At 44.1% G+C, this 15,470-nt stretch overlaps 1 protein-coding gene across 1 annotated transcript in view; it reads left to right on the forward strand.

Moving 5' to 3' along the window:
• CDH23 (cadherin related 23) overlaps positions 1 to 15,470 on the forward strand; it is a 1,475,307-nt gene that overhangs the window by 1,377,583 nt on the left and 82,254 nt on the right. Inside the window, exons 52-53 of the mRNA XM_030204991.1 lie at positions 5,415 to 5,626; positions 15,067 to 15,261. Coding sequence (XP_030060851.1) covers positions 5,415 to 5,626; positions 15,067 to 15,261 — 407 coding nt within the window. The remainder of the gene's footprint in view (positions 1 to 5,414; positions 5,627 to 15,066; positions 15,262 to 15,470) is intronic.

A 15,470-nucleotide genomic window follows, 5' to 3' on the forward strand; every position in this document is an offset into this window, starting at 1 on the left:
CAGATCCCTTTCTTGATCCGTAACTCCTAACGCGGAACCTTGCAAGACGTAGCTATAATTCGGGTTCCTCTTACCCACATGCATCACTTTGCACTTGTCAACATTGAACTTCATCTGCCACTTGCACGCCCATTCTCCCAGTCTCGCAAGGTCCTCCTGTAATCGTTCACATTCCTCCTGCGACTTGACGACCCTGAATAATTTTGTGTCATCGGCGAATTTAATTACCTCACTAGTTATTCCCATCTCTAGGTCATTTATAAATACATTAAAAAGCAACGGACCCAGCACAGACCCCTGCGGGACCCCACTAACTACCCTCCTCCACAGACACTACATGCTAGCAGAATCTTTCACCTAAGTTGCACATGCAGAATATGGACAGACCCTCACATGATGCAAAATAGGGAAAAGAGGGATAGTGGAAAGATTGCTGCATATGCCTTGTAGCGCTATAGAAATGCTAAATAGTAGTAGTAGTAATCTTCCAACATAGGGCACTAGCATGCAGGTTATTGCCAATAAAGCCTCATGAACAATTACCTGCGTCTTAGTGTCTTATGTTGGAAGACCCTTCCACTACTCTTCCTCTTTTCCCTTCTGGACAATTCATAGTGGTTATCTGTTCCTCCACCTTGGTCTTTTTTTTATCACTATTCAAAACAGGGAACCACAGAATAACTGAAATAGAGATCTCCCTCAAGAAAGCCAGACTCTGTAAGCAGTGCAAACACTGGTAAAACAAAAATGTATTTTCTCCTACACTCTGCAAAATACAAAAACAGAAAAGTTGTACATTTCACAAAGCAGGCACATCTCAGTCAAGAAAAAGAAGACCCCCCCCCCCCCCCTTCCCTTTATTATATCAGCCTTGGATTCTCTGGTATCCATCCCAGGGTTTAACTTGAGCCTAGGGACACGCCTCTATAATAACTTCATTCAGTTCAGTTACTCCCATTAAACCTCCTCTACATGTAGTGAATCAAATTACCCATTAAGGTAGCTAGCATTCCCCTGGGCAAGGGCAGAAGTATCCATAGGCTCCCACTCTGTCTCACTCTCCACCCTTTCAGCCTCCAAAATCCCTCCTGGGGCTTCCCACTCCATTGGGACCTCTTCTCTATTCTCCCACAGCTGATAATCATAATCATTATCCTCAGTACTTGGTCTAGAAAGATCAAGCCTTCTACTTCAGGGAACCTGGGCCTTGTAGTTCAGCTCCTCCTGATTAAAAGAATCCTGTGACTCACTCTCGGGATCTTGGGAATCGTAGTGTAGGCTACTCTCTCTGGAGAAGTCAGGTGATCTGACCGGGGGAAGCTGGGAGTTATAGTCCCTCAAATGTTCCTAGACATGCCTGCCCCCTTACTCCTCCTCCTCCCAGAGTCTCTTCTTCTAGGTCTATCCCAGGGAAGCTGGGAGTTGTAGTCACCTATCTGTTTAGATGTATAGTGTGCTGAATATAAATATTAATTAAACAGTGACCTCTGCCTCTGAAACTTATCCCCTCTATGTATTTTTCTGAGTGCCTTTAGGTTCTCAGTTCTTATGTATAAATTATTCAGTTTTGTTTCCCATTCTGTCTGATTCAGTATCTTGTTGCATCTTTGCTGTGTCTGAAGAGAAGCAAATTTCCCCCTGCCTTTCAAATATAGCCTTGGGTTAGGATTCCACTGGTGCCACAGCCATGCATAGGGGGACCACAAAATTGTGAAGTAAAACCAGGCTAACTGGTGTACAAAGCCTAGCACACTTAGTTTTGAAATACCACCTTCACCCTGAACCTAGCTGCTATGCAGATATAAATGTAAATCATGTGTGTAAAGACAGACAAAACCAATGGTGAGGGGGCTACAAAGTCTTGGACTTAAAAACAGTGGAACCAGCTGCAAGGAGACCTCTTAAGACAGTCATGTTTGAATAGCGGGTGGAGTCCAGCTAAAGGTAGGGACCATTGTACCCAATTAGATGAGTCAGCAAGAAAGACTTTGATCTAGAAAGCAATCAATATAATGAAGGCCTATTTGTTAACCTTTTATTTTCTATCTTTTTTTTCACAAGATTTATATTTTGCACTATCTTCATAATTCCAGGTTGAGAACAAATTTACATGCATAATTTAAATATCAGACAAACCATATTAAAACAATAAAATTGTCAAACATATTAAAATCCATCCATAACACGTGAACTTAGGGTTACCATATGGCTCCAGAAAAAGGAGGACGGATTGAGCCAGCCGGGTTTTACTTCCATTGCTTTCAATGGAAAGCAATTGCGCCAGCCGGGTTTTACTTCCATTGCTTTCAATGGAAAGCAATGGAAGTAAAACCCGGCTGGCTCAATCCGTCCTCCTTTTTCTGGAGCCATATGGTAACCCTACGTGAACTGAGCTGCTCGTACGTGAACACATACCACTGTCTGTTTCTTCTGAGTTTGTGCATTATTATGTTTTTGTTTCTAGTAAATGTTTGATTGTGCCCCACCTTGACCTGTGGAAATTTAGCAGATCATAAGCTTTAGTAAATTAATAAAGAAATAAAAAAAATGCAAAGCAAGGGATGGATGAGCAATAGGGAAAGGGGCTTGAATTTAGCTCAGGCCTTCCTTTCTCAGAACTTCAAGGTAAGTTACATTCAGGTATAGTAAGGGATTCTTTTACCAAGGACTACTGCGTGCTTCCCGTACACCAAAATGCATTACCGTAGGCACTCTGCGGTAGTTCAGGCATCTGCACATTCTAGGGATGTGTTTGGGGAGTAGAGAGTAGGTGTGCCCAGCGCTAATTGGTTATCGCAGCTACACCACCGTTCGCCAACCGATTAGTGCATGGTTAGCCTGTGAGCCTTTTCTGCCTACTAAATAGGTTTCAGTAAGGGCTCACACGCTAATGGCCACACATTGTTTTGGAAATTAGCGCCTGGCCATTTTATAACCTTGCTAAACGTGTCCTCAGCATGCGGGGAAGCCCATGTGCTAATTATAGCGCATGGCCCCTTTTAGTGCAGCTTAGTAAAAGGGACCCTAAGTTTGTACCTGAGGCAATGGAGGGCTAAGGGCCCCTTTTATGAAGCTACGGCAAAAGGGGAGCTGCGCAGGCATCGGCGTGTGTTTTTTATGCACACTGAGGCCCCCTTTTACCGCAGCGGATAAAAGGCAGATCTTTGGGGGGGTTTAGGAAATGGCCGTGCGGCAAGTAACTGGGCAGTGCACGGCACTGCCCGATTACCACTGGGTACACACCAGCGCTACAAAAATAAAAATATTTTTGGAGGCACAGATATGGTGCGTGTTGGGGGTGGGAACAAATGCTGGGCTGTTGCAGTAGCCCGGCGGTACTTCCCTTTTACGCATTGGGCTTACCGCCGCTTTGTAAAAGGACCCCTCAGTGACTCGCTGAAGTTTACAAGGTGAAGCAGTTTGATTTGAACCCTGGCTTCCCTGGTTCCTAACCCACTGCTCTGTTAGGCTTACTCCTCTGCTCTAACAGACAGTATAACTTGACATTCACATTTATTTATTTATTTTATTACATTTGTATCCCACATTTTCCCACCTTTTTGCGGGTTCAGTGTGGCTTACAATAAGTTGTGAGTGATAGAAATACAATTTGTTAGTACACCTGATTTAAACTTTTTATTTTCACAAACAGAGGTGCCAAAAAAGCAAATACAATATAACATCGCCCCCCACCAAAAAAAGCCCCAGGTTTAAGAAATACAATTCAGAGTCCCTTTTAACAAAGACCAAAATTCAAACCTCTTTATATATCAACCTGTTGACAAAACAAATCTAATGGAGCCCAAATCTTCCTAAACACTGAAAAGCTCTCTTTTACCTGCAGCAATTTCTTTGTATTTCCTAGTGACACACACAGTATTCCGCCATACATTCATAAACAAGGCTGTACTGTCTTTCCACTCAGACGATATAGATCGTATAGCTATGGCCATAAGTAAATCAAATAGCTTAGCCTGCTCCTTATTTAATTAATTAGATAAAGCGACTGATCACAAACATAGGAGCCAACTTTTCAAAATGATTGGGGGTGCTGAACACAACCCAATATTCTCCCCCCGCCTACCATCACCCTTGTGATATATTTGTTCTGTCATGTGTTTTTCATGTGTGACTACAGTGTGGTATTTTGCATAGAGATCTTACCCGATTACCGCTGGGTACACACCAGCACTACAAAAATATTTTTGTACCGCCATATTTGACGGCCATTTATGCCATGTTTTACTTGGTGTAAATCCCGATGCCCAGGGCCGCCAAGAGACTGGGCCGGGCCCACCCTGCCCCCCCCCCCAAGTTGGTCGTCGTTGCCGTCCCCCCTCCACCAGCCTCCCTCCACCCACCACTAGGCCGGGCCCCCCTGAATTCAAATCATAGCGCCTCACCTCAACCTCGCTCTATGTGAAAGAAGCGCAGCAGCGGCAGTCTGCAGATCGCCTCCCTTCGGGCCTTCCCTCCCTGTGTCCCGCCCTTTTGCAAGTTACGTCAGATGAGGGCAGGACACAGGGAGGGAAGGCCCGAAGGGAGGTGATCTGTAGACTGTTGCTGCTGCGCTTCTTTCACACGGAGCGAGGTCGAGGTGAGGCGCATGATTTGAATTCAGGGGGGCCCGGCCCGGTGGTGGACGGAGAGGGGCGGGTGGAGGGTACTGCAGTGCTGGGCCCCCCTTGGCGGCCCGGGCCTGGGGAATTTTGTCCTCCCTGCCCCCCTCTCGGTGGTCCTGCCGATGCCTAAATTAGGCACAGAGTAGGTGTATTAAATAACAACATGCATAGATTTTAGAAACACCCATGCCCCACCTATGATTACGCCCCCTTTTCAACTATGCAACTTAGAATTTACACACTTAGAAGTTACACACACTGTTCTAGAATACGCTTCAATTTCCATGTAGAAATTATGGCGCAATATATAGAATCCCGGGGTATGTGTGTAAATTTGTAAACCGCTTAGATATAGACAGTATATAAGAAAATAAACCATAAAACATTATGAGATACCACTTTCCGAGCCTGAGCCATTAGCAAGCTACTCAGAGTAAATGGACTAACGATTGCCCTCTCCAACTATAACCAGCTAGGCACCTCCCCATCTGCCCCATCTGCAAGCCATGCCACAGCAGCAGCCCTCAGATAAGCATAATGATATAACTTAAAATCTGGAAAATTAACACCCCCTTTACTTTTGACCAATTTTAATTTCCTCAAAGCAATTCTTGGTGTTTAAGAGTTGCAGCCAAAATACACAACCTTTTCTAATTTAAGCATGATGCAAGTGAATGTAAGATGTACTTACACTTTAGTTTTTTTAATGTTCTTCTAAGACAATTTAAATTATGAATGCACCGAGTTATGAATCTTGTGCCAATTCAACCCCTATTTGTATCTTTTGTACAGAGGCATTTAAGATTGATCAGGATACAGGGCTGATAACATCTCGCAGGCTTCTGCAGTCATTTGAGAGATTCAATCTTACTGTGGTAGCAACGGACAAAGGCAGAGCACCTCTCTGGGGAACAGCCATGCTCCAAGTGGATGTAATCGATGTCAACGATAACCGGCCAGTATTTGTGAGACCACCAAATGGTACCATCCTTCACATCAAAGAGGTAAAATGTCCTCCTAGACAGGGCTGAGGTCATGGAGGCTATAAAATCTTTTTAGAGGATATTTTTCATAGTCATTTACTTGGGTAAATAATGATTTCCACACAGAAGCTGGCTGTCTGAAACCTGCCTTTACTTAAGACCGCTAAACCTAAAGCATGATCAGAGGATAATACACATGGATTGCATTTCAACTGTGCACAAAAGACAAATACAAGTGAAACTTGCGGCATCCTGCAGCAAGTTTCAATGTGAAAGTACATGCTTGCTTTCGCTTTGAAATTTAGGGCAAAACCCACAGTTAAAAGTATTCAAGGACTTTACATAAGCACATAAGCACCGCCATACTGGGAAAAGACCAAGGGTCCATCAAGCCCAGCATCCTGTCTCCGACAGCGGCCAATCCAGGCTTCAAGAACCCGGCAAAACCCATTAAAAAAAATAATTTTTAATAATGTTCAATGGATTTTTCCCTCAGGAATCTGTCCAAACCCCCTTTAAACTCCGTAAGGCCAGTCGCTTTCACTACATTTTCCGGCAGTGAGTTCCAGTCCAACTACACGCTGAGTAAAGAAATACTTTCTTCTAGTGCAGACAGTTTGAACATTGCCTTCTCAATTATCATGCTTTCCAAGTGTAGCAATGTCCAGTGTATCTAGTGGTAAGCACCGTTAGAGGCAGTTTCTGCAAATAAATCAATGTAGGCACAGAAGAGCTCTAATCTTTGCACACTTGAAAGCACACTGGAAACAGCGAAGATGACTCAAAAATAAGTCTTGACAATGCTTGGTATGTCCAAATTAAAACATGAAAATGTAATTTAAAACAGTACATACAATGAAAAGAAAAGTGCAAAAAAGGACACAAACATGAGAAGAAAAATATACATCTGTAAAACAAGAATAAAAGATACATACAGTGGGGGAAATAAGTATTTGATCCCTTGCTGATTTTGTAAGTTTGCCCACTGACAAAGACATGAGCAGCCCATAATTGAAGGGTAGGTTATTGGTAACAGTGAGAGATAGCACATCACAAATTAAATCCGGAAAATCACATTGTGGAAAGTATATGAATTTATTTGCATTCTGCAGAGGGAAATAAGTATTTGATCCCCCACCAACCAGTAAGAGATCTGGCCCCTACAGACCAGGTAGATGCTCCAAATCAACTCGTTACCTGCATGACAGACAGCTGTCGGCAATGGTCACCTGTATGAAAGACACCTGTCCACAGACTCAGTGAATCAGTCAGACTCTAACCTCTACAAAATGGCCAAGAGCAAGGAGCTGTCTAAGGATGTCAGGGACAAGATCATACACCTGCACAAGGCTGGAATGGGCTACAAAACCATCAGTAAGACGCTGGGCGAGAAGGAGACAACTGTTGGTGCCATAGTAAGAAAATGGAAGAAGTACAAAATGACTGTCAATCGACAAAGATCTGGGGCTCCACGCAAAATCTCACCTCGTGGGGTATCCTTGATCATGAGGAAGGTTAGAAATCAGCCTACAACTACAAGGGGGGAACTTGTCAATGATCTCAAGGCAGCTGGGACCACTGTCACCACGAAAACCATTGGTAACACATTACGACATAACGGATTGCAATCCTGCAGTGCCCGCAAGGTCCCCCTGCTCCGGAAGGCACATGTGACGGCCCGTCTGAAGTTTGCCAGTGAACACCTGGATGATGCCGAGAGTGATTGGGAGAAGGTGCTGTGGTCAGATGAGACAAAATTGAGCTCTTTGGCATGAACTCAACTCGCCGTGTTTGGAGGAAGAGAAATGCTGCCTATGACCCAAAGAACACCGTCCCCACTGTCAAGCATGGAGGTGGAAATGTTATGTTTTGGGGGTGTTTCTCTGCTAAGGGCACAGGACTACTTCACCGCATCAATGGGAGAATGGATGGGGCCATGTACCGTACAATTCTGAGTGACAACCTCCTTCCCTCCGCCAGGGCCTTAAAAATGGGTCGTGGCTGGGTCTTCCAGCACGACAATGACCCAAAACATACAGCCAAGGCAACAAAGGAGTGGCTCAGGAAGAAGCACATTAGGGTCATGGAGTGGCCTAGCCAGTCACCAGACCTTAATCCATTGAAAACTTATGGAGGGAGCTGAAGCTGCGAGTTGCCAAGCGACAGCCCAGAACTCTTAATGATTTAGAGATGATCTGCAAAGAGGAGTGGACCAAAATTCCTCCTGACATGTGTGCAAACCTCATCATCAACTACAGAAGACGTCTGACCGCTGTGCTTGCCAACAAGGGTTTTGCCACCAAGTATTAGGTCTTGTTTGCCAGAGGGATTAAATACTTATTTCCCTCTGCAGAATGCAAATAAATTCATATACTTTCCACAATGTGATTTTCCGGATTTAATTTGTGATGTGCTATCTCTCACTGTTACCAATAACCTACCCTTCAATTATGGGCTGCTCATGTCTTTGTCAGTGGGCAAACTTACAAAATCAGCAAGGGATCAAATACTTATTTCCCCCACTGTACATATTGTGAAACTCAGATTGTACAGACTCCTGAGGCAGGCCAGTCAACCGAAATATGGCTGTGTGGAGTCTATACAGTTATACAATAAAACCTGGACATACCAAGCATTGTCCAGAGACTTAGTTTTGAGTCATCTTTGCTGTTTCCAGTATATTTCTGCAAATTAAACATATTTTACATGAGGAAAAAGTTAATAACATACTGAAATAAAGCAAATCGGGGATAAACTGCTCAGATGGTCCCCAGTGGGCGGTATAACAAGAATTAAATAAATAATTGTATAGCTGTGCACCTATATATAGGCACATACCCCGGATTCTTTAAAGATTGCCCAAATTTGGGTGTAATCCTAAGAAGTGCACACAACATAATAGGTAAATGAGCCATTAACAAGCGATAATTGGGCACTAGCAATCAATTGTTGCCGTTAATTAGCACCAATTAGGAGTTGCTTATGCATCTACCTGCAGACTATTCTGTAACACTGGGCGCCCGAATCCCATAGCGCGCATAGAAGGGACATGAGCAGTTCGGGGGCGCTCTGAAAATTTGGGCACAGTGTTATAGAATACTGGGGATAATCGCTCAATTTGCACGCCAGGAATTATACCTGGTTTCAGCAGGCGTAAGTCCTCACACCCAAAGTGTGGAAAGCTGAGCACTGATTTTTTTTCCGGCAACCTATTTTTGAGCACCATTTACTGAATCTGGCCCACATTGTATATAGGAAAGCAGGTGCCTACTTTCCCCTATAGATTATTAGTGTAACCAGATACATACACCCTTTTGCACTTAGAGGAGCCATGGATCTGGGGTAATATGTTCACCTAAGTACTGGTGATATGCACATAACTTAGGGCCATGTTTAATAAGGTGCGTTAGCGTTTTTAATGTGCCTAAAATTAATGAGCACACTAACCATGTAGGCGCCTATAGGGATATTGTAGGCACGTACGTGGTTAACGCACATTAAAAACACTAACGTGCCTATAAAGCGGTTTAGTAAACAGGGCCCTTAATCCGCCTGATATTTAGCGCTATTTAACTGGTCAGAATGGATGCTGACCGGTTAAAAAGTGCTTAACTGGCTATCTGGTGATATTCAGTGGGGCATAACCAGCTACTCTGCTGAATATCCGTAGTCAGCGGCTGAAGGATAAACGGTTATATCACGCAATATAACCGGCTATCTGCCAATTTTTTAACTGGATTTGGCAGTCATCTATGGCCAGTTTAAAGATAGCCGGCTATGGATGAGACATGGAGGGGCATAATTGAAAGGGACGCCCAAGTTTTTCTGAGGACGTCTTCGCAGGACGTCCCGTGAAGGGGCGGGCAAACCCGTATTATCGAAACAAGATGGACATCCATCTTTCATTTCAATAATACGGTCGGGGATGCCCAAATTTTGAAATTTAGGTCGACCTTAGAGATGGTCGACCTTAGACTTGGTTGTTTCTGATTTTCGGCGATAATGGAAACCGAAGACGCCCATCTCAGAAATGATTAAATCCAAGCCCTTTGGTCATGGGAGGAGCCAGCATTCGTAGTGCACTGGTCCCCCTGACATGCCAGGACACCAACCGGGCACCCTAGGGGGCACTGCAGTGGACTTCAGAAATTGCTCCCAGGTGCTTAGCTCTCTTACTGTGTGTGCTGATCCCCCAAAACCCACTAGCCACAACTGTACACCATTACCATAGCCCTTATGGGTGAAGGGGGGCACCTAGATGTCAGTACAGTGGGTTTCTGGTGGGTTTGGGAGGGCTCACATTTACCACCACAAGTGTAACAGGTAGGGGGGGGCCTGGTCCGCCTGGCTGAAGTGCACTGCAGTACCCACTAAAACTGCTCCAGGAACCTGCATACTGCTGCGATGGACCTGAGTATGACATTTGAGGCTGACAAAAAATATTTTTAAAGAATTTTTTTGAGGGTGGGAGGGGGTTAGTGACCACTGGGGGAGTAAGGGGAGGTCATCCCCAATTCTCTCCGGTGGTCATCTGGTCAGTTCAGGCACCTTTTTGTGGCTTGGTCGTAACAAAAAAAGGACCAAGTAAAGTCGTCCAAGTGCTCGTCAGGGACGCCCTTCTTTTTTTGGTTATGGGTCGAGGACACCCATGTGTTAGGCACTCCCAAGTCCTGCCTTCGCTATGCCTCCGACACGCCCCCTGGAACTTTGGTCATTCCCGCGACGGAAAGCAGTTGGGGACGCCCAAAATCGACTTTCGATTATGCCAATTTGGGTGACCCTGGGAGAAGAACGCCCATCTTCCGATTTGTGTCAAAAGATGGGCGTCCTCTTTCGAAAATAAGCCTGATAATATACCAGGACTACTAAAATATAAATATGTGCTATATATACAGATGGTCTAGACAATAGAATGCTAAAAAACAAGAATCAATAAACATGGTAATAAAAGAATGAGAATGCTATTGACCTATGAGAATAATGGTAATGTTAGCATACCATGAAATTGTATAAACCAAAGAAACAATCACAATCTATGAAATCAGAAATAAAACATACATTAGTTTAAAAGGTGAAACGTACATTAGTTTAAAAAAAAAGTACTTCCTTATAAAACGTAATGCATAAACATGTAGTAGGAGAGGATAAAGAGGACAATTGGTATTCTCCAAAACAAAGAAAATGTATATAATAAAAAAACATGTCTCTAATAATAACAAAAAAAATCATCCTTATGCATTTACAATACAAGGTGAATGTATTCAAAAAGATAAAGAAAAACAGGGTGTTGTAGTACCATATAAACACTGACTAGAAAACATAGATATTATGATTACTAGGCGGGATGCATGACTGCATTAAAATGCTTCATGAAAGGAAGAAAAATGTTTGCAAAGAATTTATATAAGTGAGATGATGTTAGAAGATGTGAGCAATGTTCTGTTAAGACTGTAAGGAACATTGACTGTATAGGATGTATATAACAGGGAGGCATACAAAAGTGAGCATGAAAAATAAAAATATATATATATATAAAAGAGAAAAAGAAGAGAGGATGACAAACGGTGCAGTAAAATATAGTAAAGGTAAGTATGTGTGTTTATATTTGTTATAGACTTCTGAGGCAGTCACTATTGCCAAAACACGATGCTGTGTCAGGTCTTTTACAGAATAAAGATTCCTATTACACCTACATCAGTCTCCAGGTTTTCTTGGAAGTGTCATGTTGACTACACTACTCCTTTTGTTGGTCTTGTGTTCGTAGTGTTTCACGGTCCTCCACATCTGTGGTTTACCTTCCTGCCCTTATAAAATTACCATATTTGAGGCTGGATTGGATTCCTGTTGAATTGCATACCTTGGTGAAAAGAAATCTATTTCAACTGGATTCTGTTGGTAGATGGCGCTTGCTGTTGACATGTCGGGGTTGTATTAGCTGTTAACCTGTATTGACAGTTGACATGCATTGACAGTTAACACTGTGTCTTTTCAGTTAATGGGCAGAGAAGGGATGGGACAACACTTTAAATTTAAAGGGTAATTCTCTAACAAGTTGCCCACATTTAAGCACTGTTCGAGTGCATAAAGGTACTGTCACTTTCATGGATAAATGTACAGTTCCGCAGTTAAGTGGCAGCAAAACACCTAAGTGCTATTCCATAAGAGCGCATATAAATGATGTAGCATCTAAATAAAAGGGGGCATTCACACAGGTGTTTACCTGGGAGGGGCATTTTGTGGGGCTGCCATTTATGTGTGAAACTTGCAAAATACAGTAAATTATGTGTATCTTTGCTGCATTTGGTTGCCAGCAGTAACACCAGGTCTTTGGCTGGTGTAACTTTGGGTGCTTAAATGTAAGTAACACTCTAATACTGGGTTACACAAGTACCAGCCGAAATTAAATGCTATTTAACCAGCCAGGAACAGCTCCTGGCCGGTTAAATAGCACTTAACCAGCTAAGCACTAATATTCAGTGCAAGATAGCCGGTTATCTCCACTGAATATTACCGCTTAATGCATAATGGCTAACCGACTATATCATGCAATATAACCGGCTAGTCGTGAATATTCAGCATATCGCTGGCTAGGCCAAATAGCAGGCCTATTTTTGACTGCTATAAACTTAACCAGCCAGTGCTGAATATTGACTTGGCCAGTTAAGTTGAAACCGGCCAAAAAAAAAATGGATATTCAATGCCAGTCACAGGAAATGGCCTGGCATTAAATACCAGGATTTAGCCGGTGCGATGAATACCTTCCAGGTATTCTATAACAGAATCTAGGCACCCCGATGCAATTAAGGAATAGTCTGCCAGTGTTCAGCATCGGGGAAGCTAAAAAGAGGCACCCAGTTGTACAACTGCCCCCTTAATGCAGAGATAGTTACCGTGGACCCGATATTCAGACTGCAGGAGTTAGCCCGGCTATCTCCCGCAATCGGCACTGAGCCCAGAAACTGAATGCCAAGCCGTTTCTGGTGACCAGCATTGAATATCTGGTTGATTTTTGGCCAGTTCAAACTTAACCAGCCAAGCCGATATTCAGTGCTGGCTAGTTAAGTTTGAACCGACCAAAGATAGGCCTGGTATTCACGTGGCCAAATATGGATGCCAAACTTGTGCTGAAAATTGGCGGCTGGCCAGTTATATCACTAGCTGCTAACTGCAAATTTTGAGGGGGCCATGACCAGCTATGTCCTGCTGAAAATTTGCGGTTAGCCAGTTTTGGTATGTTAAATGCCTTTGAAGATCGTGGGGGGGGGGGGGGGGGGGGGGGGGGGGGGGAGAGTAGATAGTGTAGGTGTAGCTAACTGTATTGCATTATCTGCAATGCATTTAACTCACAGTAAGAAACTTGTCTCTGTATTACTGGTATAGGAAGATGCTGGAAATGTGCTTTACAGTAAATAAAGAGGCTACGTGGTAATTTTGGCAATTACAACAGGTAAAAGCAAATCCTCACCGCACTTTAATAAATAGACCCCATAGTACAGTCATTTGCACCTAAGCTTAAGCCAATTTTAATGCATTGAGTAATGAATCACTTTTGTCATTTGCAAATGGTTTTGAAATTCAGTAAGATAGCTAAACAAGGATAATACCATACTAACTGCTTTTGTTTATTGAAAATATACAAATCTGTAGGCGTTTTGTGAACTGTTCTGAGTATATACAATATGTGCTACATCTATAACATCTCTCTATATAAAATGCACCTCCAACGTTCTAATGAAGCCTCACTTTCCCAACGTTCTAAAAGTGAGGTGGCAGAGATCAATTTTCCTCCATGCGTGTCTGCACCGCCCACACGTCAAACGTGATGACGTCGAGGCGGAGCACTGACACTGAACGAATGGCATCGACAGACAAACCAAGGACCTATGGGGGGAGGAGTAACAAACATTGCGGATCACGAGGCACAGAGGGACGGAGGAGGAGGTAAAACGTCAATGCTAGCAGGCAGGGGGATGAGAAGCGAAGATCGCGGATCGGAGGTGGGTGTGCAGCAGGCAGGGGGACGAGTACCGAACATCACAGATCAAGTGGCAGGGAGGGACAGAGAAGGAGAAGGTGGGTGTGTAGCAGGCAGGGGAAGGAGTAACGAAGATTGCGGATGAAGAGGCGGGGAGGCCTGGAGGAGGAGGAGGTGGGGAGAGGGGGGCACTGGCAGGCAGGCAGGCAAGGAAGGAGGGAGGGAAGGAGGGGGGAGGGGCAACACCCTGACACACACTGTCTCTCTCTCACAAACACACTCGCACACAATCACTGTCTCTCAGTCACAAACACACCCTTGCATCTGGCAGGGAGGGAGGGAAGGAAGGAAGGGGGCCACCCTGGGGGAGGGGGGCCACTCTGGCACACACTCTCATTCCCACACACACACTCTCTCTCTGTCACAAACACACACTTGCACCTGGGAGGGAGGGGGGCCACCCTGGCACAAACTCTCATTCTCACACACACTCACATTCCCACAGAGACACTTGCACACAGTGTCACTCTCTCAAACTCACAAACACACACTTGCACCTGGCAGGGAGGGAGGGGGGCCCATCCTGCCACACACTCTCATTCCCACAAACACACACTCTCTCACAAACACATTCGCACACACTCACAAACACATTTGCACACACTCACTCTCTCTGTCACAAACACACACTCGCACATGGCAGGGAGACAGGGAGGGGGGCCACTTGCAGGGAGGAAGGGAGGGGCCACAGAAACACACACATTCCCCCGCAAACACCCTGACCAGCCCATCCTCTACACAAACACTATCTGTGACACACACAGAGACACACTCTCTGTGTCACACACACAGTGAAGCACAGTTACAGATCGCAAAACACGCCCTCTCCCCAACATTCTTATATGATAATCGCCACCGCGCTCCTACTTTGCCACACCCTCTTTCACTTCCACATACACACTCACAATCTATCTTTGTGACACATGATCTCTGTCTCTCACACTCACGCACACAACCACCACCACCTCCCAAACCCCCCTAAAAAAAATACACACACTGATCCACAACATGGACAGATGGACACTCACTCTCTCCCCCACCACACCCTCACAGATCATCAACCCCGCCATCCCCCAACCCCCCCCCCCACAAAACCAACATTTTCAACACAAAAAAAAACCAATTACAACACCACACTAATACAAGCCAACAACAACATGTTAAAAAATCATATTGCACATAATACAAAAATGTCAATTATTCATTACTAGCACAACAAAATTATCCACAAAATCCCTTTCAAAACATTCATTGCAGAAAACAAATACCTTGCTAGCACCCGTTTCATTGCTCTCAGAAACGGGCCTTTTTTACTAGTACTTTTATAAAAGTAATATAAATTAACTGGATATTAAAACATACAAAAAAAATCCCTCTTCATCTATAAACAGATGTATAACAACCGACTGTCTTTTTGCACAAATAGGAAATACCCCTAAAATCTACTGTTTATGAGGTGTATGCCACAGACAAGGATGAGGGCCTGAATGGAGCTGTGCGTTACAGCTTTTTGAAGACTGGCGCAGGGAACAAGGACTGGGAGTACTTCAGCATTGATTCTATCAGTGGACTCATCCAAACGGCGCTCCGTCTGGACCGGGAGAAACAAGCTGTGTACAGTGTAAGTTTGTGAATGTGCAGGTCAAAGGAAGTGATCCAGTCACACAGCTTTCCCCTCATAGGTAGGCACTTCTCACCTGGTTCTTCTCTTTGGTAACTTTGGTAACACAAAAATCTCACTTCGCAGACAAAGAGCTGTGTCCCAAACATTTGAAGCCATGCTGATTTCAGTAGTTTAAGCAAAGTACAATGCTCTATTTTATTTAAAAA

The sequence above is a fragment of the Microcaecilia unicolor genome, chromosome 5 (assembly GCF_901765095.1).
Source record: "Microcaecilia unicolor chromosome 5, aMicUni1.1, whole genome shotgun sequence".
NCBI lineage: Eukaryota > Metazoa > Chordata > Amphibia > Gymnophiona > Siphonopidae > Microcaecilia > Microcaecilia unicolor.